The sequence below is a fragment of the Thunnus maccoyii genome, chromosome 15 (assembly GCF_910596095.1).
Source record: "Thunnus maccoyii chromosome 15, fThuMac1.1, whole genome shotgun sequence".
Classification (NCBI taxonomy): Eukaryota; Metazoa; Chordata; class Actinopteri; order Scombriformes; family Scombridae; genus Thunnus; species Thunnus maccoyii.
Window position 1 is genome coordinate 6,804,693 of NC_056547.1, and position 27,487 is coordinate 6,832,179.

Genomic DNA, 27,487 nt, shown 5'->3' on the forward strand with positions numbered 1-27,487 from the left:
TGAAAAGATGAACATTTCTCAGTTTATTTATGTACACTTGTTCAGATGAAATGGTGGAGTCAAGTACAGAGGCATTTAGATTTCTGACAAACTTCAGAAAAAGGTAAGACTGACAACTCTGTGGAGTATTTTGTCTCAGAACAGAAGCCCAAAAAAATCTTAGCTGGACAAAGAAAAAAAAAAAAAAAAAATCTCACCTAAGTTACTGAAGGAAAAACAAAAACATGCTCGAAGATTGCGACTGTAAAATATGTACACTTCTACAATCCTGACAGTTAGTCTGTGCATATTTCATAGAGTAGACTTTGACTTAAAAAAAGCTTTTGATTACTTTCAGAATCATGAATAGTATCTCCATTTAAATTTCCTCCTAAATAAATAATCAGTTTCACACACACAATACTCCAATCTCAAGCCATAGATGATTTAGAAAGAAAAAAAAAACTGATACACACCTTACCTAAATCACAAAATCGTTTAGTAGTACCACCAGAACAAACAGCTCATCGTTATTACTGACAACATTAAACCATCTTTTTATGCCTACTGGTTAAACTTACTGCTGGATCCCACAATTTAAAATATTTTTAAAAAAAGACTTTGTTTACCTTCCCAACCTGGTATTACTAATGTTTAAATCACACAAATAAGTAAACTTAATCTTTAAAAAAAAAAAAAAAAAAACTCAATACAGAAAATACAACTTTCAGCTGCCGTAGATCTCAAAAGGCCAGATTGTTTTTAAGTCAAAGCAATTTTGTGACACCGTGGTGTTAAGAAGTGATGAATCATGGGAAAAATCAACCCATAATGCTTCATCTACTACTTGAATAAAATGGAAAACATGTTTCTTGCAACTAAAAAAAGAAAAGTCTAGATAGTCGTGTTGTGACTGAAGTCAAACCTGAACACAAAAAAAAGAAAAAGAACCAAGATGTTATTTGGGCACGAGTGCATGGACAGACACGTCCTCACGATTTATTAGCAGATTGGTCACAAGAAGAAAAAAAAACAAAAAAAAAAAAAGCAACACATGTTTACAGAGAAATTGAAATGGAAAGGGGAGGGGGGGGGGGGAGAAGAAGAAGACAGCACACATGGGAACAGAAATATTAACTTATAAACTGAACTGGCTGAACTACGGTATGTCACATTTCTGTACAGTGGCCAACCCTTTCGAAGAAGTACATGAGTACACAAGGATGCAGTAAAGTAGTACACGAGTATGCAAATGTTTGTCAGCTCCTCTGTATTGCATGCATTCTGTATTCTACTGAACCAAGGTGCTTCTGCGTGCAGACTGATTTTTCCAAAACGCCTGCGTCAAGACTTTTGAGGAACTTCACAAGGCTGCACTTGTGGTGCCGGATCTAACACTCGCAACATGTGCATGCAAACACATACAGTACATGACACATTCATACACACATACACACACACACACACACGGTCACTCACACACATACATACAGACACAAACACTTGTTTCCCCTCTACCCTCTCTGTCACTCGAAAAAACAAAAACAAAAAAAAAAAAACTAAAACACAACTCCGCCCACGCCAGTTCATCTTTCCCAGAATGAGGGAATAAATTTGCTCCATAAAATGCTTCTTTATAAAAGAAAAATAGATATTTATATAACTGTACACCTTATCTATACAGCATAAAGAAAGGGAGCATGGTAAGAAGGGAAATCATCTCCAGAAATAAGACAGATTCTGGCTCTAGCACCCTTATCCCTCTAACACATGCGTCACTCTTCTCCTTTATTTTTGCAGGAGATGGAGCGTCCCTCGCTCTGCCCGACGAGGCCAGTCCTCCAGAGAACAACGGGACTTTGCGACGAGTCTCCTCCTTTCCATCCGTTCATCCTCAACTGTTCTGCGTCCATCACACGAATGGATGAGTGAGCTGAGCGCAGGGAAAGCCCCATCTCTCTCTCTCTCTCTCTTTCTTTCTTGGTTTGACACTTGTAGAGTCGGACCAGTTCTGCATAGTCGCTGGTCTCGTCTGATCCGCCCTGCGGCTCCATCGTCAGTAGCTCTACTACAGTTCAGTCCACTTGGTGGGAAGCGATACACACGGGGTCCGTCACACGACCCTTTTTTTTATATATATATATATAGAAACCCTCTGCCTCTCAGCCGGAGTCTGATTCGCTTGTGTCTGAGGATGAGGAGGAAGAGGATGATGAAGAGGAGTCTGAGGAGGAGCTGCTGGCGCTGAGACGGGACGGCTGGGTGTGAGCCTCCGTTGCAGGTTTCTCTTCTAAAGAAAAAACACAAAACACACATGATTAAGATGATGTGCTGCACACGAGATAGAGAAGCACTTTAACATTTAAACTGTTACAGTAAGATACTGAAAGATGAAGATAACTATGATTAATATGATCCTATATACGACTAAATGCCAATATATCCTTAGTCATTATTATTACAAGATTTAGAAATGATATTCTGCATGGATGCTCTGCAAAATTACCAGCTTCCATTGTAATAAAGTGTATGAAAAGGACTTTTTTGATGTGATATTGAATGTTATGACAAAACCACAATTGCATCTTTTGCATATTTTCATTATCAATGAATCATTCGACTATTTTCTTGATCAATCAATTAGTTGTTTGGTCTATAAGATTGTGGAAAATGTCAGCCAAATACATCTTCATCCACAACTCAAAAGAATAAAAGACAATATGTTCACATTTGGAAAGCTGGAACCAAAGATTTTGGACATTTTCCTTTAAAAATGTTTTAAAACGATTAGTCAATTATTAAAATAGTTGGCCATGAATTTTTTGTCCATCGATTAATCAACTAACACAGTAGTTGCAACTCTACTATAAATATACACCTCTGTAGTTGTACAGAGAGCAGTATGGAGGACGTACGTTTGGCTTTAGCAGGCTTCTTTCCAGAGTTGAGCTGTCCACTGACGTCCATCAGCCTTCTCTCCAGCTCCATCTGTTTCTCCAGAGCGAGCTCTTCACGGGACTTCCCAGCACTGTTCTTACTTGCTGCATGCAAACAGTAAACATCAGTAAGATGGAAGTAATGTACAACATAGTCAAAGATCTACAGTTGAAGGTCTGGCACCACGATAGGTAACAATAAATCCCCAAAACCAGAAGACTTACTGAACATCATGGATGTAAAACATCACTACTTACCATATGGCTTTCGAGGTTTCTTCCTCAGACACGTCATGACGTATCTCTCCAGCTCCCGCAGCGTCGATGGCTTCAGCGTCTCAAAGTCTATCTCGATCTCCTCCGGGTTGGTGTCTCGGAGCGAGGGCTCGCGGGACTGAATGATGTAAACGACGCGGCCCAGCTTCTCACCGGGCAGCTTGTTGATGTCCAGGCTGAGCTGACGCTTCTCGTCATACGACATGGGTGCCGTCTCCTCCTCCTCGTCGGAGTCGAAGTGAGGCACTATGGGCTCAGGGACCGGAGGAGGCATGTTAAACATCATGCCTGCCTTTTTGGATCTGATGGAAGACAGGAGGGAAGGAATGAAGGACATGGAGAGAAAATTAGATTAAGAGTGAAGTTCAAATTGTAGAAGCAGAGTAAAGGTTTCTGGCACAACTTCACCTACTTCTAAGGAGCATGGAGAAGGGAAAAGAGGTCAAAAATCCAGCAACACCTCTAGAGTTTTGACCTCTAAGTATACTCAAACTACAATAACAATATCTAAACTTTAGATCTTTTAACATGGAGTTCTTCCTTCATCTAACCACATCATCCAGATCACGTACCACACACTAGCATTTCCAACATCGTCCAGCAGGTGTCAGTACTCACTTGCTCTTGTTGTTTTTCTTGCTCGGTGCCTTCTTTATAGGCATCACAGGAACGCCCACCGCTCTGTTGTTCTTGGGTTTTGGAGTCTTGGTGATTTTGGGGGTTTTCGGCGGCCGTATCGGTGTCAAGTCCTCCTCTATCCTCCGGTGCTTCTCTTTTTCTACTTTTTTCTTCTTTTTCTTGTCTTTCTTCTCTTTCTTCTTCTTGGGTTTGACGATGGGACCCTGGGAGAGTGCAGTGAGCTGCTCGTGTACGGCTTTTAGCTGCGGGGAAACAGAAAGACGAATGGGTCAGAAAGGATGTAGGTTAAAACTCACATCTGGTTTCTGCTGACTTGTACTTGAGCATCTTTTCTTTTTATTTCTGTTTTCCTGCTCTGATGTGTGTTTGCATACAATAGCGTGCACACCTGTTCCTGCAGCTCTGCCAAGCGGTTTGCTCTCTCCTCCTCGGAGTCAGAGCTGGGGCTGCTCTCGCTCTCCTCACTCTCACTGCTGAGCTCGCTCTCGGACGACGACGACGACGAGGAAGATGAGGACGAGGAGCTAGGGGGTGCAGGGGGCTCGTCTGGCATCTTAGCAAAACAGAACTCGAAGACATCCTGTGAGAAAGAGAAAACAGCATGGGAGTGAACAAGATGAAAAACAAGAACACTGGTGCTCATCTTTCACTGAAGAAAGAAGCGAGTGATTTCAGGAAAGAGGAGAAACTAGCAACACATTAGCTTTATGCAAAAACTACAATAATGATAAGTCTCATTACTGGAGTAAACAAGTTACCTGAAGTTTTCGGGCCATGGCCACCACATCATGATCAGGGGGGTTGTACTTGTAACAATTGGAGAACATCAGTCTGACATCTGCAGAGAACTGCTGGGAATCACGATACTCTCTGCTGTCCATCTTCCGCTGGAGACAAAAAGAAGAGATTTTAGCAAAATATATAAATATTTCATGGAGATCTGGACCTTTTTAGAATACTTGTTTTAATTAATTAGCATGATAAAAAAAAAAACTAGAGAACATCACAAGGTCATTCTTTAGAGAAAATTTAACTGAACTAAAAGATGCCTACATAGCATGCATATACATATGAACTGAGAAAGAATAACAGTCTATAGTTTCGATTTCTAACTTTCATCTTTGAGTCCAGCCTGTGGTTTTATGTTTTGTTTTTCTTTCAAAATACTAAAAAAAAAAAAAAAGAAAGGCCCTGGGCTATGAGGTGTTACTTCATCACTGTGTTGTCAGGATTAGGAAACAGATAACACCAGGCACTGTCTTCTGTTGTGTCAAACACTGACAGTGATGCATGATCGTGTTGTCAAATAAATGTACCTTAATAGTGCTGAGGTCCATGGGCTGCTTGATTATGTCGTGGTAGTCATGGAGACCGAGTGTCGTGGCATCGACGGGCTTGTAGAACGGCCAGGCGTACGCTGCGTGCTTCTTGGTCAGCAGCTCTTTCAGGACCCCGCTGCAGTAGCGTAGCTGGGGGCTCAGCTTGCTGCGGCGCACCGGTGTCGGCAGGATGGAGTCTGGTAAATCCTTCTTAGGAGGCTTAATGGGTCGTCCGCTCACTCCTCTCCTGGCCCCTCCTGATGCGTTGGTGCCCATCATCACTGTTCCGCGGCCCATGCCCATACCCATGCCCATCCCCATGCTCTGGCTGAGGCTGAGGCCCTGGCCCATCCCCAGGCCAGAGGTGTGGTCCATCCCAAGAGAAGTGAGGGTGAGTGGGGAGTCGTGCCCGCCGCCCATCCCCAGGCCGATGCCGCTGACGCCCATGGTGCTCATGATGGGCATGGCTACAGTTGTCGGGGTGGTTGTGTCTGCTTTCCTCTTCACGCCTTTTTTCTGTGATTGAAGAGAAGAAGAGGGTGGGTCAGAGAAGGTATGGCCAATATCTGACTACAGTTACACAACATTTTACACCGTCTGTCCAGTTCCTAAACGTTTCTGTTATCTCCCTAACGTCAGCCATTACCTTCGCGGTGGGCTGTGTGGGAGGCAGACCCGTAATGGTAGGTGTGCTCTGTTCTGTTGAAGGGGTAAGGGGCAGGCTCTTTGTCAAAAGCGTCTGTGGTGGGGTGGAGAGGAGGGAGTCAGGTGTTTCCGGGGTGGGAGGCGAGTACGCCGACTGGGAGACTGCTGGGACCTGATGAGCTGTCGTCACTCCACCAGAGACTGGGAGAGAGCAGGAGTGGATAGAAGGAGGAGAACGGGAGGGAGGTATAAGGTAGAAAGTTATTGATTTGTGTATACATGTTTTAGATGATTACAGCTGTGTATGTATGACGATTAGAGACTCTGCATATATGTGTCTGCCAGTGCTCACCTGCATTTCCTCTGCCTTTTTTGCCAGGTTTGCCTTGTTTAATCCGCGGAGGGGGAGGGGCCAGCTCTACCTCCTCCTGGGGCATCTGAGCCACTTTCTGCAGAAATGCTTTCTCCAGAGACTGAGCCATCAGGACTATGTCATCTGTAGACTGCGGAGGAGAAATATAGGACAATATGCTTAAACTGGTAGATTTAAGTCAGCAACACTTTGTCACATCATCACCTGATTGATATATCAACATCATCTGAATGATTTGGTTCTCAATAAGTTACAATTATTATTATTAAATAATTATTATTTCAAAGTAAAGCGTCTGTCACTGACTTAAGATGTTTCCCCCCAACGATTTCACTCATTAGGTTTTAAACTGGCTGTACTGTGGACACAAAGCATCATGTTTGCCATGTGTTCAGGCTACCAGCAGCAGCTGACATGAAACATTATCTTGCCTGGTTGACGTAGGCTCACAATTTCTCAGACAGACACACACACACACACACACACACAGTCTTACCTTGTTATAAATGTAGCAGTTGGTAAACATGGTGTTGAAGTCCTGCATGCATTCACTGGCGCTGCGGTAATAGTTATTCTCTAGTCTCTTCTTAATAGTGCCCATGTCCATCGGGGTCTTGATGATTTTATGATAGTCCTGAAAGGAGACAGAGACTCTCAGGACAAGAAACAGTGGCTACTACATCCTAAAATTATTATTTGACTATTTACAGATTTTTTAATAACAATAACAACAATAATAATAAATATTCCAAAGACGCCTGTTAACAAAAGATTTTATATATTATTAGCCTGTGGCTGGTGGGAGCTCCTAAATATTTCTTTAAGTAAGTTTAAAACTAACAGAGTTGGAGTGGAGTGATATAATGGTTACAAGTGATTAAAACTGATGGGGACACTGACTTTTAAACAACACCTGGAGCAGCTCAGTTTACCTTTGAGATAAACTGAGTCTGAATTTGTCTCTCCATCTAACCTTGGGCAGTGACATGATGTTAAAACTGAGGTAGGTGGCATCTGGTTTTACAAAAAGGAGTGAGGTTGTTTCTAGAAATAAGGACGGTCTCTCCTCTAGAAAGAAAGGGGGGGCCATATCTGAATTCTTGTCATTTACACTCACAGGCAGGTTGAGCTTGACAGTGTCTACGGGTTCATGAAAGGGCCAAGCAAAGTGGTGCCTCCACAAAGACTTGAGCAGGACTTTCTGTAGGAACTGGAGTTGGTTGGTCATCCTCCCCTGTCGGTTGGGGTCTTTCACCGGAGGCTGTGGAGGTCCTGAAGGGGTCATCTGATTGAGGGGGGGCATCCCAGGACTCTCAAAGCCCTCATAAAGCAGTGAAGGTTTCCGGATGCGTTTTCCAGCTGTGCCAGAACCCTGGTCCATCGTTGTGACTCCCAGTATGCCAACGTCAAGCCCGACATGGGAGCTGTAGAGAGCACAGTTGAAAGACCAATGAGCCATTTGGCATAAGTTGTAAAAATGATGCCAAGACGGACATTTGCCAAGACGGTTTGCTCTTTGCCACAACAAAATCAAATTTTTGACTTTAACAGCCAAAATACTATTTTGTCCTTCTTTTGGACGTGGATGTAGCCAGCTGAATGAATAGAGACAAGTACACTGACCGCATTTGCAGCAACTAAAGTGAAAATTGCATAACTGCCTTTATAAAAACTCTCAAAAAGGTATTTGTTACTCCCGTCTTTCCACATAGTGACTACCTAGACCTTCAATCCTGATGAACGGAAAAGGTTGTTTTCTGCAAGTGTTGGCAGAAATATTTATGTCTGGTTTCTGTTCTGCAAGTCTGGGATTAACATAAAACTAATCATCATTTTATTGCGTCATCCTAATGTAATAGTATTCCCTTGTTGGTACACATTTTATGTTATCCTATCAAACTCCACTAATCCTGCTAACCCTACCACACACACACACACACACATATAAGCATACAGTATAGAGTAAATCCCCTACACAAGGCACGCATAGTAGGTCACACGCTCTAAACATTACTCAGCAAGCGCACATCAGTCTGACTTGGAATATACTCTTGCCAAATCAGCACTCAGTATTCCCGGGGGAATGGACATGACTACCACTTCCTCCTCTTTATGTCCATGTCAACGATTACACACACAGAAACTCCACCCCGTTTCCCTGTTTAAAAAAAAAAAAAAAGGTCTCCCTTAAGGATTGTGGGTGGAGTTTCAGTTGCCATGTTACAGTAATGACTGGACTATTCTTCAGTTTCCCCAACAGAAATGTCCTTAACATGCCCAGAAAATTAGAATATTGTCTGCAATTGGTTAACAACCATCCACTTGTCATATTATCAATTGCACTATGGCTTTAAAGGCCACTGAAATTTGCAAAATTAAGAGGTAGTTTCCGTAGGGAAAGCGAGCAAGACTCTGATCTATGCTCAATGACTAGGTCAAGAGCTGCCGTCAGCCTTTAAAAACTTGTTCTGACCTGGAATGTGGCCTCACTAGCTTGACTCGGCAGAGGGAGTCCCGTATAACCTCAGTTACGGTTGTCCTGCTGTGGTAACACCTTTAACACCACTGAAAAAAACACTGCATGGTTACTTGGTCTTTCATGGAAAGAGTCACTGTTTAACCTTTAAAGAGAGAGGTTATATATAAAAACAACATTTCTCTTCTTAATGTCTTAGAAAATGTTTTTGTCAAACACTGTTGACCTGACTTTCCCCTCTTTTACATCACTGAGAGTAAAATCTACCATTATTCTGTTTGATGTCTCCACATGTAACCGTCATCACATCCACACTGGTACAAGATAACTGTACTATTTCTACAACTCATCTCACCAGCATTACTCTACCTACAGCTGTAGTGACGCTGCAGCAACACATGGCGGGCTTGTTCAACTATGAAGCAACACCCCTGCTCCCTCCACGCAAGAGCTGGATTCAGCCAAGTAGAACAGCCACAAGCCATCGAGTGAAGTGAAACACAGCGAGACTGGTGTTATTCTTATTCTGAACAATATATGCTATTTCACAGTCGGTGTTGCCTATCAACAATACTCAGATTTCTGATACAAAACTCTGGGCCCCAGTTTACATGTCCATAATACCACTGAGCTGATTCAAACACTTAAATATCTCTATAAATGTATCCACTCCACTACATAAGTGTGGGTTGTACCATCTGCTACTTGATAGGAATTGCTGCAATGCTACAAATGCTCATCTGTCACACAACGCTCAAAAACATTTGACATCCCGCTGTTCTGATGAAGGTGGGGACATGTAATTATGTGCATTACATTATGTAGCATCACAGCAATCACAAATTAATAATCTTCCCTGCTGAAAAAATACCAGTCCTACTAATTCTGATGTGAAGGGATGTTTAAGTTGTCAACAGTATGAACTCACCATAGCCATCTCCGCTGGCCTACTGACACATTTAACTGGGACATTTAGGGTCATCGGCTGGAAAACCAGTTCTGTTGAAAAACCAACACTAAAGCTACTAACATCTGGTGTTTGCATTATCGGCTGTGGAATGACCCCATCGCAATTTAAGTTTAAATCTAACAAAAACAAATGGTTCTGCACATTCAGAGCTGTGAGCTTTAAGAAACTGATGCAAATAAGGTGAAGTATTACTGTTTGCATCACATTGTGAATAAGGGGTCCCATGAGACAGGTGCGTAACTAACACTGAGATGTATTCATCAATCTATTACCTGTATGCCTGTTTCAGCACATGTATGCACTGCCGTATTGTTCACATGCATACTGAAAAATATTGTTTAAGACTCAATGGTAGGGAAACTTAGCTACTGCATTAACAATATAAAAATATTATACATGATGTAGGTACGTAGACATTTCTATAAGCAATATGTTTATTAATAAATAAATAACTATTTGTATAGTTTATGGTAAAGCAAGCTGTTTGAATGATACAACCTTTGGAAACACATTTGACAGTTAGTGTACTTTATTATTAAAAAAGGAAAGTAATCATGTACATAACATTAACATCACTAAACAAAAAAAAAAAAAACACTTCTTGCATTAGCTGTAAATCGGCTTAACAAATTGGGAGGAGTAAAATAAAGTATGAATGACGAAGAAAGAAAAAAAATACAGAGAAGTTGTTATATGAATTAAGTAAAGCCTGCTGCTACCTAGCTTAGGTTGAGTGACATTGAGCTCTGTAACCAAGCAACCAAATGAAACACCCAACACACGTGGACAACCCAAACTAACCACAGATATTGACCTTTCTGGTGATGGAAATTAATGACAACTCCATGCAATGTCTTAACTTTCTTTAGCTCTAATTGATAAATAATGCATTATTGGTGCAGCTGACAACATTAACTGCTTTAGCCATTGCGCTGTAATGCAATGTAGTCGCACCACAAGCTCCTCTGGCCGTCACATGGCTACAATAACAAACCGGCGAAACAAGCAGGAATGCATCTGCTACCCTCTCTGACTCTTCAACGCTATCAACAACACTAAGCTAGACTCTACACTACAGGCTAACGATATTGTTAACATAACACTAAGTTACCCTGGGGCAGTTTATATCAGATTAAGACCACTTAAAACAATTGATTGTCATTATATAAACACGGCACGTCCATTTGCAACGCAAAAAGTGGTCAGGCTACTGTTAAACAGAGGAATATTTTAGGTATGGGAAGCTAATGCTAGCACGGCTAGCTCCAACTGCCAGGCAGCGGGAGAGAGCGGCCAACGGCAGAGGCGCTCCGAAGATGGCGCCGGCGTAGTGCGAACAACAGTCGCAACTCGTTACAGCCCACAAACACATTTTATTATTATTTCTTCAACATGAATTCCGTTTCTAATCCCGACAAAACTCCTTCCTGCAGCATATTCAATGTCCATTTCCCTATGTCACTCAATATTACTGCGAACACAGGTTACCAGTAACGTTATCTTGGCAAAAAACATGAGAATTGTTCACAATATTCCCTCCGATGGAAAGTTGAGAGTCAATTTTACCGGTAGATACCTGTCAAGGAGCGGGTTAACAGCCATATCCATCGGGATGGATCCGGATTCTGTTTTTAGCTAGACTCAACCCAGGATCCGACTCTGTTCGTCCGGTTTCTCCGCTCCCCGCCGCAGAGAACTGCCTCAATCTGCTTCGCTGAAATGGCGACGATGCGACTACACCCGTTCTTTTATACACCGACCGTCTCTCTTATTGGACAGACTACCTCAGAACGTCCACGCCTTGTGAGTTCCTATTCGCTGTTTGCGCCGTCCGTCAAAGTCACCACACCCCTCTACTCTGACGCCTCGCTGACTATCTTTCGGGCCAACCTATTCGCAAGTTGTTGCTGTCCGTCAAGGAAACTGCGCAATACTATTGGTCGAGACTGTTTAGTTTCACTGAAACGCCGTCTCTGACTGGCTCCTCTGTATAATCCTCCACAAAATGCGAAGGCACCGAAGTCAGCCTCCTCCTTATCATATTACATTACGTCAACGTGTGCTAAGCGACCGCGGGGATTGGTCAAAACGGCTGTAACGCGGGCTTCCAGGGTATATACCAAGAAGCCTATTGGTTCTTCCGCCGGGTCACGCGCATCCCCGCAAGAGCCTCTCCCCACGAGCTCTCTTCTTACCAGAATATCCGCATTTCTGTCTCTCAGAAGAGGCGCACAGGCGCCATCTTTAAGTACAATAACACAAAGTATTATCATCGAATTATTTACAGTAAGTAAGAAAAAACAGTAAGCTAAACTTACAAAACGCTACATATGTCGCTTACAAACAAGAATCAACAAAGGAAAGTGCAGAAAAGTGCAGAAAAAGGCCACAATTTGAACCCAGCCAGTCCAACAAGGCCTCCACGCCTCACAAACAGCAAAGTACTGGTAGGATAAAGCACACCTTATAATTCTCACTAAATCTCTAGTAGTCCATATTTACTTCAACTAACAATAAAAAAGGCAACAACGAAAAATAAAAAGACACCTTGAATGGCCACAAGAACTACAAATCCACTGAATGACACAGCAGTTTTCCTCACTGACCTGAGACCACATTTGATCAAAGTTAAGGCTACATTTGTCCAACAATAACTAATTAAACAACCCCACGAACAATTAATTTTAAAAAATAGAGGAAATCACAAAGAAAGTTAATGTGATATGGGTTTGAAATTACAAATCTCATACCTGACCTTTGAGAGCAAATGAGAGACTAATAGACCAAAACTACAAAAGCAAAAAGCAATTACAAAAAATACCAAATTAGTAAATCTTTACAAGATTTCTTATCTTAATACCGACACTTTACAAATTAAACAACCACACAAAATGGTTACCTAACCACATGCGCCCATCCCCCACACCAAGGTTACAAATCCCCTGCAATGTCACTCAAATAAACGATGGAAACTAACAGTACATCCTAACAATATTAAATATTACTAGAAGGTTTTGATAACTTAAACACAACATAAAACAAATGTTCGAAATGAAAGTATTTTTTTCAAAAGAAAAAAATAAATAAATATTTCCAAAGTACGACATGAAAAAAAAACCTTGAATATCAAATAAAACAAAAGAAATGGTAAATCCCAAGATAAAGCGAAACCTGTCTTCACATAATCTTCTTGTCTTCCACCTCGATACTTTTTAACCAACACATTTCCCTCAAACATGTCCGCCTTCTTCTCCCATTCCCCGCGCCGGGTGGGGGAGGGGAGTCATGTGATGAAATGAGCCCTGAACACGTGGCATTCCGCGAAAAAAAACGCAACAAAACATATCCGCTGCGTGTCCTTTCCCATCAAAACGTCGCTTCCATCTCCACATCGTGTGATATGTACAAAGCAACAGGGTCAAATTTGGGGGTAAAGTTGGCAAAATATCCGAACAAAGAAGCATACTTTCCGCTGGATTTGGTTCGCTCCGATTGGTCAATCCCGACCACGTGACGAAAACGATGTTAGTATTATTGATTGTGTTGTTTTCCCAAGCTTACTCTATTATAATCCGTTCGTGATCGCAATAATCCTTTTACAGTCTCGTGTGTAATTTGCTCAGTTTGTCTCAAAAGGGTTAAAAATGTCTGTTTTCTCCAAAGCATGACTGCAGACGAGCTCGGGGTTTGTGTTGCAACACGATGCTTTGCGCATGCGTCCCTGCCATGAAGCCGCATTGTCCATAGGGAGTGCAAGAGGCTGATCTGAGAGCAGTTTGGGTTTTTTTTCCCCAAAGATAAATGTGGGGATCAGTGCTGGGGGTTTTGTGGGAAGTAGGTGGGATTCAGCCAGCTGCAGACAAACCGGCGAGTGACTGGTTTCCAGGTTAAAGCACGAAAAATGTGACTGCATATAAGGCTTCAGCTTGTATGTTTTATACTGTCATTATCTTTTGATCAACTCTCAGAACATTGTTTAGCCTACTGTGACTATGATTTACTTCAGCATACATTTCTTAAAATTTCTTTTGAGCATGCTAATATCAAACAAAAACTTACAGATCAGCTCCACATATGTATTAAGATATATAAAAATACTCTGCTTGAAACAATGATGTGTGCCTCATATGGTTTGTCCACAAAAAGTATAATTACCACGTTCAAATCCTTAAAACATCATCTACTCCTTCTTCCACATTAAAAATTCCAGTAACTAGTATAACTGCTGGACACAAGATGTCTCCTACGTCACTGTAAAGTCTATTCTCAGTGTTTGTGTTTATTGGACCAGGATTGTCTTCCAAACTAACTGTGATGTTACAGATCCTGTTTACAGGTCCACCCCTTAAAATGAGATTTTCAATGGGCGCACTTTCAGCGGGTGAATGTAAAAACAGCCTTCCAGTGTTAAACTCTGCACATACATCATTCTGGACAGTGAAGCTTAAACATCCAACTGATGGAACAAGAAGAAAACCATATTTTTTAGCAGAGGGGGACTTTAATAATGAATAAGCAAACAGGAGAAGACACTGGGACGACCATACACAGCCACAAAGACAAAAACAGCTGTCAAAAAGCGAATGCAAGTACAACAGTGTGATGTGGTTACGGCTGACAATTGAAATCTCAGCATACATTTCTAATGAACCACAAGCTGATATAATCACAAAAGCTTCACTCAAGAAACTCTGTGAATCAAAAACCTGAAATGTGACTCTCAGAGATTCAGGTGTAGACTAGTCTGAGGCTCCTCACCAAATGAAATTTAAAACTATGCCCTTAACATATTATTCTTTATTGCTTTAGTTCAGTTTCCAATTTAAAATTTGGATGGAGGCTTTTTATTTGAATCAAATATCAGGAAGTGTTTCCAATAACATTTCATTCAAACAACAGTCTGTCAGGGTCTTGAATGTGCTTGTATATTCTTCACTTTCACTTTGACAGTAAGCTTCACCAACAATGAGGGCCACTATAGTCTGAGACCATCTGCATGAATACATCATTTTTATGTTTCATTCAAGAGTGAGACTCAGCTCACTTTGATTATGAAGCCTTAGACACACATTATAGTGTTTGTTACTGTATAAAACAAAAACAATATCTTTAATGCCCAAATTCAAGCACAGGGGATACATTCAATTTAGTTTTGTTTATTCATCACTTTTTCTTATTATCTTCATTTGTGTGAGGAGTTGAGGCTGCTCTACAACCTAGTTAGATGGTTTTTATCAAACAGGTATGTTATGAAACCTGTAGTTCATCTGGCTGCTTTTCTCACACAGAACAGCCTGGTGACCCGACTGTTTCATGGCTGACGCATGAACTTATTAGAGCTGTAATCTGCAGATGCTTGAGACTCAAACCGCATAACTCAATTGACAAATGTACGATTATGAGGTTACACTGAAACAAGCGTAATGCAACTTGTTGGTTTAATCTTGTTTTGCATTGTGCTCAATTTTATTGCACAACAAGGCTCAATCCATAGCACATGTGTAGAAAACAGAATTTAGAACTTTATTTTTCTTTTTGGATATTGAAAATCACTTAGATTTGATCCTGTTTGCAATAATGACTGTATTTGTGATCTCAGGCTGTATATTATGACAATGTTTTTGATGTTTTTATTTGTATTGCAGGGTTGGTTTTGGCCATACTGGTCTGTATATGTTATGTACTTTATGATTTCAGCACTATCATGAGGTCATCATGGGGTGTGATTCCTGGGAATTGTTTCACACATCAACAACATAAATAATATGAGAATATGGGAAAATCTTTGTGCATATGAATATAATAAATATGAATTGTCCTCTTTGTGTGATTTCTTCCTGCAGCATGATGTAATAATGTTATATTCTGTATGTTTTCTTTTTTATGTATTTGTTTGTTTTTGATTGTTTTACTCATAAAAGGCAAAATCTATAAATTATTATTAATAATACAAAATAAACATGCACATTTCAGTATGTTTTTTTCATCACTCTTCTTACCACTGCTGATCATTAAAAAAAAAATCAATAAAAGCCTGATTGTTATTGTTCCCAAAAAGGGATGACTCAAAGTTTTGGCACAGAAAACAAAAGTATTTGCGGTGTGCCAAACATAGCGTATTACTCACTGATCTGTACCTAGATAACACACACAATATGTTGTGTTATGCTACTATATTTTGTGGAGGACCAGTTTTGATTACACTGGCCAACTCTGACCTTAATGTCCAGGAACAGCCATGTAGGCCGGAGAGATGAAAGGAGGGAGGGGTTGGTGGATTACGTCAGAATCAGCCTCCTCTGACTCATCAGTGGTGCTCTCTCTCTCTCTCACACACACACACACATACACACACACACACCGCCTCTTTCTCCCTCTCTCTGTTTTTCTCAGCGCTTGGCTGTATCAGCTTGTCACATGATGAAAATCAGTCCAGAGACGGTTGCCAAGGAAGCTCTCTCCCTCGCAACGCCTCGGTCCTGAGTCATAGGTTGCAAGAGTTTTACCAGTAAACTGTTAATTACTGGCAGACAGGCTTTAGGTTTCGCTTTTATTCTGTTTGCATTGGCCTGGTATAATAAATAGAATGTGTAACAAAATAAACATAATGCTACATACTTTGTTTGGTTATCATGTTTGTGTAACTGCCTCCGTCCACTCATTCACTTCCTCTCACTATGGCCGGCGAGCCTCGCTTAGCAACAACGGTCTCTTTGACAACTGACGCAAGCAGCCGTTTTCAGATGTGGAGGAACACTGTGCATTCAAGGTTCCTGTACAGTAGTTTTGTTGTGTTGTCTTCTTTTGAACACCACATTCTCTCCAAAAAAAACTTGCCAGCACACAGACTTGCATGTCACCCACACATAGAGACATCCAACCACCCACCCACCCACACACTCACTAAGTCAATACTGCTACCCCCATTATCGCTGTTCTTAAAACTGTTTTGTATGTGGAAACATAGTATTTGGCACTAGCATGCTGATCTTTCCATTCTCAGCTATTTCCATTTGCATTCTGATATGTTATTGTTTGCTTTACTAAGCCTGTATTCAAAAACACACCTGTATTGTTTCAATTTGTGTTGTGTTTTTGCTGGAAATGTCTGTACTCTCTCTTTTTCCACCATGCTAACATAGTAATATAGAGTCTTTTGTCTGAGAAAAGCACATGTTGAAAAAATGATTTATGAAAGTTTATTATTATTATGTCTGTTTGAGCCTCACAGCAACATGCACGGCCCCACTTGTTGATGCCAAACAAGTAGTAACATGAAGTATTTGCTACGTGCAGTATTTCAAAATATAAATGTGCAAAGTCACATAACTTGATTCCCCTTTCAGGGTGTACCTACACTAATCAAATAAAGACAACAGTGCTGCTCTCTTATGCTGGTGCTTGTGTTTTGGGATACAGATGAATTGCTTCCTTTCACAAAGTGGACACTGCTGCATGCTGTGGTAGCATATACAGAACAGCGCCAGTTTCATGTGTTGCATTATAAATCAGATATTTGTGCCACAGAAAGACTGAAATCTTTACGTTTTGAATCAAAGACAACAGTCGGTTCGTTTAAAAATGTTTTTTGTTGGTCTCAGAGCAGGGAGTGATTGTGGTTAACACTTTCATGTTACTACAATAAGACACTGAGTGAAAAATGCAATTTTCAGTTTGATGTTATCTTTTTACAGTTTATATAGAAGCATATAGGTTTTAATCTCATTTTGAAATGATGCCTTTCTTCAAGCACTGTACAATTCAAGAATGGAGATACATTTCACCACCAAAGCTCATGTGCAGCACGGTTCAAACAAGGTAACTACCTGAGTCTAGGAAAACAACAGCTGCTTAATTATGCAGTCATGCAAAATGATTTGTTAACGTGTCAAACTAAGTAGGGACACTCCATTATACTCTCAAAAAAGGGAGCAGGAACTACGAGGTGAGAGATTTCCATCTGAATGGAGGTGGACTTTCACCCCCAGGAGTTTACCTTGGTGTAGAGGGAGACAATCTGTAAAATACAAATGTTATCAATGATAACATTTGTTATCAATGATAACATTTGTGTACAGATAACACAGTGACCCATGTAATTTGTACCTGCAATGAATTTGTTAAAAGTATTTCTAAAACCATTGAGTTTATAACTGTGGATGTGACAAAACAGCTACAGGAAATTTTGAATGCTGGCACAGATGATCACTGACATGAAATGAGATTACATAAGATTAACATGCTTCCTAATCCAACAAGTAATCTCTTTTGTAGCATATGTCTCTGAGCCATTGTGGTTTTATTGGAGGGGTGGAGTTATGATGTTTTTGTTTACCATTTTTGGTTAAAAAAAATAAATAAATACAGTATGTGTATGATGTTTATACCAATACATGCGAACACAATACCAAAGAGCATCTAAGAAAGGTGGGGGCGGGAAGAAAGAAAGGATAAGAAAAGGAAAGAGACACAAGTAAGTGAAAGACAGAGACAAGGAAAGAGAGAGGGGGGGAATTAGTGTGTGTGTGTTTTCTCCTCAGCAGCGAGACAAACAGCCAGGCTCAGGTGTGAAAGTCTGTCTTGTCATCCCATTGTGCCTCCTCTCCTCACCTGTTTATCTCCTCCACAGAACAATGTACCGAACAATCGAAGACGAAACCTTTGAAAGGCTCTAACTGCTGTAACTGGTTGGGAGTCTATCATGTCCTTGATGAGTTTATTCACCCCTGCAGTTGGAAAGAAACCAGAGCTGACAGTGGATGACGTTGAGATGGAATGACTGCTCTTTACACATATCTAGAATACTTCATTTAATTATATTTCTGACAACACTGTTTCATATTTTCCTTAATACTTATGTGCAGATAAATGAGGTGCTGTTTTATTACTTAAAGGTTTGAGAAAAAACTTCAGTTAGACACAGTGGAAACCACCTCTTCTCAAATCCATTGAAACTGAAACTTCACTTCCAACTCAGTGTTGCATATTGTGCATATTAAATAATTTTGTATCTTTATGTCTTTTGTAGTTAAAATAAAAGCTATATGAAGAACAATGTACACAAAAGGTATAAATTCTGATATGTAATCATAACATATATCAAATGTACAATGTAAAAAACAAATATACAACTGTTCTGTTTTAGGGGTACATTTTACATTTTAAATTTTGGGTTTGGGTACTTCTACCATTAGAAAATAAATTATGATTAAAATTATGACTATGAGTGTCGGCTAATTGATGCAGCCATCTTTCTTCTAGTTTGAAAGTCATTAAGAGAAACGATGAGCCACATGCATCAACTGTGCTGTTGTAGCTGTTGATTGGATCAGGATTTAGTAGACAGTGTGAAATACTACTTCCCAGAACACAGATAATCTGAAATCTTGTCCAGGAATTAAGATTGCATTAAATTAGGGATGATCTCATGATTGGGGATTAGTTCTAAATAGTAACAGAATGGGGAGAAAGAGCATCTGTCCAGATGGTATCTATTAGGATCTCACATTACATTGACTGTCTAATATGTTCCTACATAAAGGACACAATTTTAATTTTTTAGCAGAAGTTTTGTATGTGAGATGTAAAACTGAGACAGGCTTGACTACTACTCTAAAGTGCCATCTATTGACCACTCCACTACCCTACAGGTAATTGAAATATATTGGGTTATGTCGCCATCTGGTGGCCATTAAGTTACAGGGTAAACGATGAAATCAAAGTGCTGTTTTACAGTAAATGCACTTGTAGTGTGTTTCTATCTAAATGGGATGTTATTGGGATCCAAATGATGTAAAAGCTTATGTAGTTGGTATCAGGGCGGTTAGTGGTATTACTACTGTTATGTAGCCACCATGCTCTGTTTATATGGGGCATTGTAATCCAAAGCAACTGGATGGATGTAATGCATGTTTTCCTGTTGCTTGTAATGCCTATTTTCATGTGGTTATTTGTTTATTGCATCTTGGTAATCAGCATTGGTTGATTAGGATGGGAGAACTGTAATTTCAGTTTTTCTGTGGATGAATAAATTGAGCCTTTGAACCCTTTGATAATACCTTAGTATTTTTTTTTTATTATATACAACAGCAGTGTTTATACAGTGATCTTTTTAAGTTATTATTATACATACAATGCACTTGACATGTTTAATTATTGGCCAAATCAGAGCACACATATATTTATATTACACCTCAATACATACAGTAATATTTTGTTTTTTAGCTAAAGGTTAGGTTCAAATATTCTAGGGATGTGACAAGGTATTTTGGTCTAATATAGTGTTATGTCTAGAGCCATTTTTTAAACTTAATGTAAAACAAATAAGCTCAAGTGATTCCACATGGTATTCATTTTTACATAGGATGAAATAAAATCACTTAAAAATTGCACAAAAATGTATTTTTTCTGTAATATTTGCAAATACTGTATATTAAAATAAGAAAGACTAATGCTCCCAAAATCCAGTTTTATTGTGACTATTCATGCCATTTGGCTTTGTTCCAACAATCAGCTGCCCTCTGATGAAAAAAGATACTGAAGTGCCCATGAGCAATATACTGAATTTTCCTTCCGGCCCCTGTAGTTTTACCCTTCTGTTCAAATGTGCACATATCCAGGTCTAATGGGGCACCAGCACCGTATTACATATAGTCTAAAAATGTGATTACTTTGATTCATCAGGTAAGGTGTCTTAATTTACTTACTTTACATAAAACCTGTGGCCACCGCCAAACAAAGGCTCTCCAGGCATCCTGGTTCTGGGTCAATTTCTCCAGCTGTCCCCATATATGGCCAGTTTTCTTCACATCTGCCTCCAGGTCACGGCGGCAGGTGTTTCTTGGTCTGCCTCTTTTCCTTTTCCTTTGTGGATTCCAAAAGAGGGCATGTCTTGTGGTGCTGGATGCAGGTGTGACCAATCTCATCTCATCATCAGCATCTTCGGATTTTTTCCTCTGCAGGCTGCATGTTCGCTGCCACAGTTCCTGGTTGCTGATATATCTGGCCAGTGAATTTGTAGGATTCTTCTGAGGCTTGTGTTGGTAAATCTCTGGTTTCTCTTCATGGCGGTGAGAGTTGTTCTTCAGGTCTCTGCTCCATACAGCAAAACAGGCATGACAGTGCTATTGAAGTTCCTAATCTTGGTGTTGGTGGTCAGCTCTGAGGATCTACAGACATTATTCAGCAGATGGAAAGCTACTCTTGCCTTACCAATCCATGCTTTTACGTTGCCATCTGTCCCACCCAGTTTGTCAACAATGCTGCCAAGGCTGTTGTTTCTTAATTAACATCATTTAATTGCAAACAAGTCAATTCTTCCATCACAACATTTTATATGCTATTAAATCTGCTTTATGCATGAAAAAATGTAGAGGAGTAAAAAGTGCAATACTTCCCTCTGAAATGCAGGGAAGTAGGAGTATAAAGTATCAGAAAGTCAATCCCTCCATCACTGGAAAAAGAAAGAGAGCACAAGTGTCAGCACCTCCTGGTGTAGAGCTGTAAGCTCTGTAGAGCTCATGTTACCTCTCTGTTTTGTGGATGATGTGATCCAATAAGTTCACAACAGCTGTCTGTGCTTTCACACACCACCAGGTACTGAACTGCAAAATCAAAGCTGCAGCATTTATCAGTGCTTTTGTTATTCTAAGGATGACTTATATCTGCTGTATAAACTACAAGTGAGAGTAGTGTGACAGTGGATTGTACATGCAGGAAGCTGTTACTACTGCTGGCTACAGTGGCTAGGAAGCTTATTTACTCATAATGGGCAAGTGTCAATTTTAGCAAAAACTTAAATCAAGTGAAATGAATCAATTCTTTTGTTTATGGTTAATCCATCCATAAATGTTCTGCTGCTCATTTGAGTTTAGGTCATATTAATTGATTAATTACTAGGAATTATTGTTATACACAGCTGGGAAGTCCTGACAAAAATGTGATATGTCAACAAATTATTGTACATAATAAATAATTGTAGGCGTTACTGTCCCTGCTGGTTTTCTGTCATGCTTTGAAAAAAAAGGCGCATCAAATTGTGTTCTATCTGGTATTAAAACAGTCTTTAAAAGTCTTAAAATTAACCTGGTGAATACTGCAGAAACCCTCTACATGGCAGTGATTAAATAAAAGACTATAAACAATAAGGCAGTCAATGCATACTTACAAACATCTACATACTACAAGATGAAATGTGAACTTAAGTCATGTTAAAGGCAGTGGATAAAGGAGTATTCAGAGGTTTTATTTAAGTAAAAGTACCACTTCCACAACGTAAAATATTCTATTACAAGTCAAAGTGTCACAGTGAATAGCAAGAATGGACCCAAATGCAGAGACCGAACACAAAGCAGGTCTGAAAGAAACTCTTCATTTGGCGTGAGCACCAAAACAAACGCTGACAGAACTGGGAGTGCATGCAGGCATCTAAACAGAACAAAGAATCCAACAACCACTGACTCCCAAACCAACACTTAAATAGTAACTGAACTAATCAGGGAATGGGGAACAGGTGACTAGAAACAACGGCAGGCTAGGATTGATTGGTTGAAGGGAAACACAGGGAGCAGAGCTCACGAGACTGATACAGGGCAGGTGTGGGGAAGATACAGAGCAGGGCAGGGCTAACGAGGGTAATGCAGGGCAAGTGAGAGGAGGAGCACACAAACACAGGAGGAGTGAAGGAACACACAAGGGAAACACAGAGAAACAGAAAACCAAAACCCAGAAAACACAACAACGAACAAAACCCACATGACCAAAAAGCAACCAAACATACATCATAGTCCAACTCAAAATAAGCCCTCTCCCACACAGTCCAATACATACAAAACAGAAGAAGTCTGAGGGCATCTGGTGGACAATGGCATCCAAGGAATTCACAAGAGTCTCCAGAGTCAATGACAGAACCATGACACAAAGACCAGCATTAAAAATCCAACTTACATAAAAATGCATAAATATCATTAGCAAAATGTACTTAAAGTATTAAAAGTAAATGTACACATTTTGCAAAAAAAAAAATGGCCCTTGATTGACATATTATTATGTTGTATTAAAAGATTGTTAATGTTAATGAATCAATACATAAGCAGCATTTCACTGTTGTAGCTGCTCAAGGAGGAGCTAAGTTTAACTACTTTATATACAGGTTGGTTAGTCCAGTGGTCCAAACTAGAGGTCAGGCCCCTCCAATGGGTCACCAGATAAATCTGAGGGTAGTGAGATGATTATTGGAGTAGGAAAGACGAAAAATACAAGTTTTATTGTGTTTTTGGTTTTTTTTGGACGTTTTGTGAAACATTGGTTACATTTACCACTTTGGGCCTCCAACAGTTACTTAAATGGCACCATCAGAGAGGTTTAGAGGATAAGTCACTCTTTGGTGAAACTGCTAACAATTAACAGACATTGACCTGCTTCTTTTGTAAGGGGTCACACGTCGAAAAGTTTTGAATCACGAGTTTAAATTTGGAAGCTATTAAATCTATTTTATGTAAAATCTTATCTGCAAAGTAACCAGTAACTATAGCTCTTAAAAATGTAGAGGAGTAAAAAGTGCAATATTTCTCTCTAAAATATAGTGGAGTAGCAGTATAAAGTATCAGAGAGCCTCAAATTTGTACTTAAGTATAGTATTTGAGTAAATGTAGTTTGTACTTTCCACCATTGGTTAAAAGTCTGCACTTAGATAAAGGTCATGATTTGCATACAGGCTACATTAAATAGGTCATATTGCTTTTTTCAACTTGTCTTGAACCCTGATTTTCCCTTAACCTCACAGGACTGTGCAGCCAAACTTTGTTCAAAGAGGACAGAGCTTTATCTCATATATAGTGGAGATGCCAAAGTTTCCAAAGACACTATATTTCAATATGTCAGACTGAATTTTGAGAAAAAGATGTGTAACATATGCCTCTTGCATGTTACATTAAATACATTAGTTGTGCTTTAAATGGTCACTATGTCTAACAGCAAAATCTTTTCATATAGAATATAATTTTGTCAGTAATTTTACCTTTATTTAATAGTTGTAAGGTGTACATATTTGTGTCATTTTCATTATTTTATGCTGTTATCTTATATTTAATATTTAATACTTGGCTACATAGTATCCAAGGTAACGATGCAGCTATAAAGCCCATCACCGGGGGAGCAAGTCAGACCGGGCTTGTATCCTCCAGGTGAGTGTGTGACTATTAAATGGAAACCTGTAAATAATAATGTATAGCTGACCTGAGATAGACTTTATTACTAATTATAACTCCGACTGTCAGCTGAGTTATTTTGGTTGCTAAGCAACGAGTGTAAGCTAGCGGACGTTACGTAGCTTGCTAACGTTTTTAACGTAACTACTAACTAGCTTTATTTTGGTTGATTACGCTAAAGGGGATACATTTATTTACTTTTAATTGTTTGTACCTTTCATGATTCCTTGCCTGGGTAGTGTGTCTTTGTGAGCTATGTCCTCTAAATATGTAATTCCTAAATGGGAAGGGAGAGGAGGGGAGCGGCTACAGCGCTCTGTCAGTGTTGATGTGCTTCCCACATGCAGTGACGTCACGCTTGGGCGAGAGGGGCGTGTGCCAGCAGGGCATGCAACAGCAAATGACGGCAATGTAATAATGAGCCCAGAGAAACTTATGCACATGATAATGTATATTCTCAGAGTGGTTACAATGTAAACTCTGGTAATGTGGATGATAGAATGGGGCAGAACACTTATAATACAAGTCAAAGCACTGCACATGGGGAGCAACGCACAACGTGTCAGCCCTCTGACATCATCAGTGTGCTGCTCCTGTCATTCGCTCAAAATTTCTTTTTGGCCCCAGAGACAGCCAGAGACAGTTGTGCTCCTTTTCTTCAGAGGTAAGCTAAGTTTTCCTAATTAAATTTATTAATTTATTAATAATCAGAAAACTCAACAAAATCCTTAACTGCATGTCTTTAATATTTAATATTTTTCTTTACAGTCTAGTACCTGTAGCTGTATGAGCTACTACAGGGTTAGCTAGAATATTGTTCACTAACAATAAAGGGTAAAGATAATAAAAGAGCCGTAATTTTGCTGTGGTCAGAATAATTCATCAATAAAATGAACAGGAACATTGTAGTTTTTCTGGAAAGAACTTATGATGTGAACTAGCTCTGTTGGTGGCTAGTTGAACCATACTTATTCATAAGAGAAACTCATTTTTGCTCTTTTCATAGAGGCCATGCTAACAATAACAAAAATATAAACAATAAAAAATACATCAGACTTATCCTTTGATACCGACTTGTTTGCCATTGTGAGTCACACAAAGATCTGTGATGAACACATTTTCCCTCCTTTTTTTGCCCATTCAAAACTTTCCAAGATTGCAGTGTTAGTGTTGATCCAGGACCATCATTGCCATGTTGATCCTGGATACACTTAAAAAGCTCATCACTGTCATGTTTTACCTGGATAGATTTTCTAATGTTACAAAGTTAATGCTGTTCTCTTTCAGATTTTTTGTTCCCCAAAATGGAGGAGTTTATCAAACAGACAGTTACCAATGAGGAGAAAAGAAAAGCAAGGCAGAAAAATACAAAAATGAAGGTCCATATTCTTAAAACCAACGACGATGAAGAAAAATATATCATGGCAATAATTAATGACGATGTAAAAATTCTTCCAATTTGACAGACAAAAAAAGAGGATATTGTTTGTTCCACTGCACAAGATCTGCTAATGTTTTTAAAAGAAGTCGCAGAGCTACAGGGTGTAATGCATACATATCTTTTAATGTCAGAAATTATTGGAAAGGACATAAAGTTATTGTTCAAAGAACATTTGACCAACACAATGGACATAATCCACTTTCTGAAGAAGATGGCCATTTCCAGCGGATTAATCCTGAGCAAGTGAAACAAATTCAGAACTGGATAACCCTGAGAGTAAAACCAGACATCATACTTATTCAGGCTACTGATTGGTCACAAGCTCAAGGACATACCAACTGTCATAACAGGGAATACTTTGCCACCCCCGAAGACATACACAACATTAGGATAAGTATGCTATGGATGAAACTAACTAAGGATGACTGTAAAAGTACAGAAAAACTACTAGCTGGTACTTTCAAGGAGGATGTTGTGTTTTACCAGCCCCTGACCAAAGACCATGACCTTGTAATTGTTCTCCAGACTGAATGCATGAGAAAAAACCTACAGGAACATGGGAGGAACATTGTTTTTTTGATGCTACATACTGTGTGAATCAGTATTCCTTTCCACTCTTCACATTGCTTGTGAGAGATGACCATGTCCATGGAGTTCCTGTGGCATACATAGCATGTTCTCTCTGTGCTTGTGTGGGTTTCCTCCCACAGTCCAAAGAAATGCAGGTCGGGTGAATTGATTACTCTAAATTGTCCATGGGTGTTATTATACAGTTAAGTTAGCCCTGTGACAAATGATAAATGGAGGATGCTTCTGCCACCTGTGACCCTAAATATGAATAAGTGGGTATAGAATGAATGGGTGTTTCTCTTAACTGTCAATTTTGTTTACAGATTGGGGAAAAGACTAACTTGAAGTATACTAATCTTATTTTCCTCTCAAAGATGCTTCATGGTTGACAAGGACATGAGCGAAATCAATGCTCTGAAAGAAGTGTTCCCGGACTCAGATATCCTTAATTGCTGGTACCACGTGCTTCAAGTAAGTACAGGGGATATAATAAATATGAATTATCAGCAATTTTAATGATAAATGTCTGTTGTACACTTTAAAATTCCATACATGCTCTGGTTCACAGGCCATTGTCCGCTGGTTGATGAAGACTGATTCTGGAGTTAGTGGGCCAACACATTCAAGCACTAGAGCACAAATTCTGGATTTCTTCAAGAAAATGAAAGCTTGTGCTATGGTATGGTTTTTGTTTGTTTGTTTTTATTTGATGAGAAAATTTTTGCAGAAGATTCCTATAGATTCCTTTTAATGAAAAATAAACAATGTGAACAATTATTTAATAATTCAATAGCATTTTTAGAAATGTGCATGTGTGCATGGCTTTTTGCTCAGTGAGTGAGTTATTTGGGGAGAATTTGTGTTTCATTCTTGTCATGGCACCAATAGTAAAGAGAGAGAATACAGGAGATTGTGCTCATGATATGTTTTATTTTACTGAAAATGTTTCTGATATTGTTAGAATTTTTGAGTTTGGTACACTGCAGACTGACAATTACATTTTTTTTATATGCAGAAGACTGATTTTGAGGAAGTTGCTCAGACCTTACTTACTTATTTACTTATTTTTCTGACTATCCAGAGGTGTGCAATTGCTTGAAGAAGTACTGGGAACCAATCAGTCATACAGAGCAAAAATGAGTTTCTCTTATGAATAAGTATGGTTCAACTAGCCACCAACAGAGCTAGTTCACATCATAAGTTCTTTCCAGAAAAACTACAATGTTCCTGTTCATTTTATTGATGAATTATTCTGACCACAGCAAAATTACGGCTCTTTTATTATCTTTACCCTTTATTGTTAGTGAACAATATTCTAGCTAACCCTGTAGTAGCTCATACAGCTACAGCTCTAGGTAGGTACTAGACTGTAAAGATAAATATTAAATATTAAAGACATGCAGTTAAGGATTTTGTTGAGTTTTCTGACTATTAATAAATTAGTAAATTCAATTGGGAAAACTTAGCTTACCTCTGAAGAAAAGAAGCACAACTGTCTCTGGCTGTCTCTGGGGCCAAAAAGAAATTTTGAGCGAATGACAGGAGCAGCACACTGATGATGTCAGAGGGCTGTGATTTGTTGATCACAATGTTGATCCAGGACCGCAATGTGGATGTTGATTCAGGAACACATTCTACTTGGCTAAATCACGTTGT

The 27,487-nt window shown here is 39.5% G+C and overlaps 1 protein-coding gene across 2 annotated transcripts; it reads right to left on the bottom strand.

The window, feature by feature from the left end:
* brd2a (bromodomain containing 2a) lies at positions 1-13,357 on the bottom strand. Of its 2 annotated transcripts, none has more exons than XM_042436258.1 (12): positions 11,190-13,357; positions 7,285-7,591; positions 6,664-6,801; positions 6,147-6,297; positions 5,796-5,995; positions 5,147-5,665; positions 4,589-4,717; positions 4,219-4,410; positions 3,810-4,072; positions 3,174-3,493; positions 2,895-3,020; positions 1-2,269 (listed from the first exon to the last, which is right to left on the bottom strand). In XM_042436258.1, exons 1-12 carry the CDS (start codon positions 11,219-11,221, stop codon positions 2,142-2,144), a joined length of 2,505 nt encoding a protein of 834 aa, XP_042292192.1. In that variant the 5' UTR covers positions 11,222-13,357; the 3' UTR covers positions 1-2,141. The 2 variants fall into 2 exon arrangements, with proteins under 2 accessions (XP_042292192.1, XP_042292193.1); XM_042436259.1 differs by having other exon boundaries at positions 8,641-13,357.
* Positions 13,358-27,487: the final 14,130 nt, after the last annotated feature.

Excerpts from the sequence above, each read along its gene's own strand:
- brd2a (XM_042436258.1), bottom strand. The coding sequence starts at position 11,221 with ATGGATATGGCTGTTAACCCGCTCCTTGACAG. Across the intron at positions 5,996-6,146 it reads AAAAGGCAGAGGAAATGCAG|TCTCTGGTGGAGTGACGACA; the intron begins GTGAGCACTGGC and ends GCTCTCTCCCAG. Across the intron at positions 2,270-2,894 it reads GAAGCCTGCTAAAGCCAAAC|AAGAGAAACCTGCAACGGAG; the intron begins GTACGTCCTCCA and ends TTTTTTCTTTAG.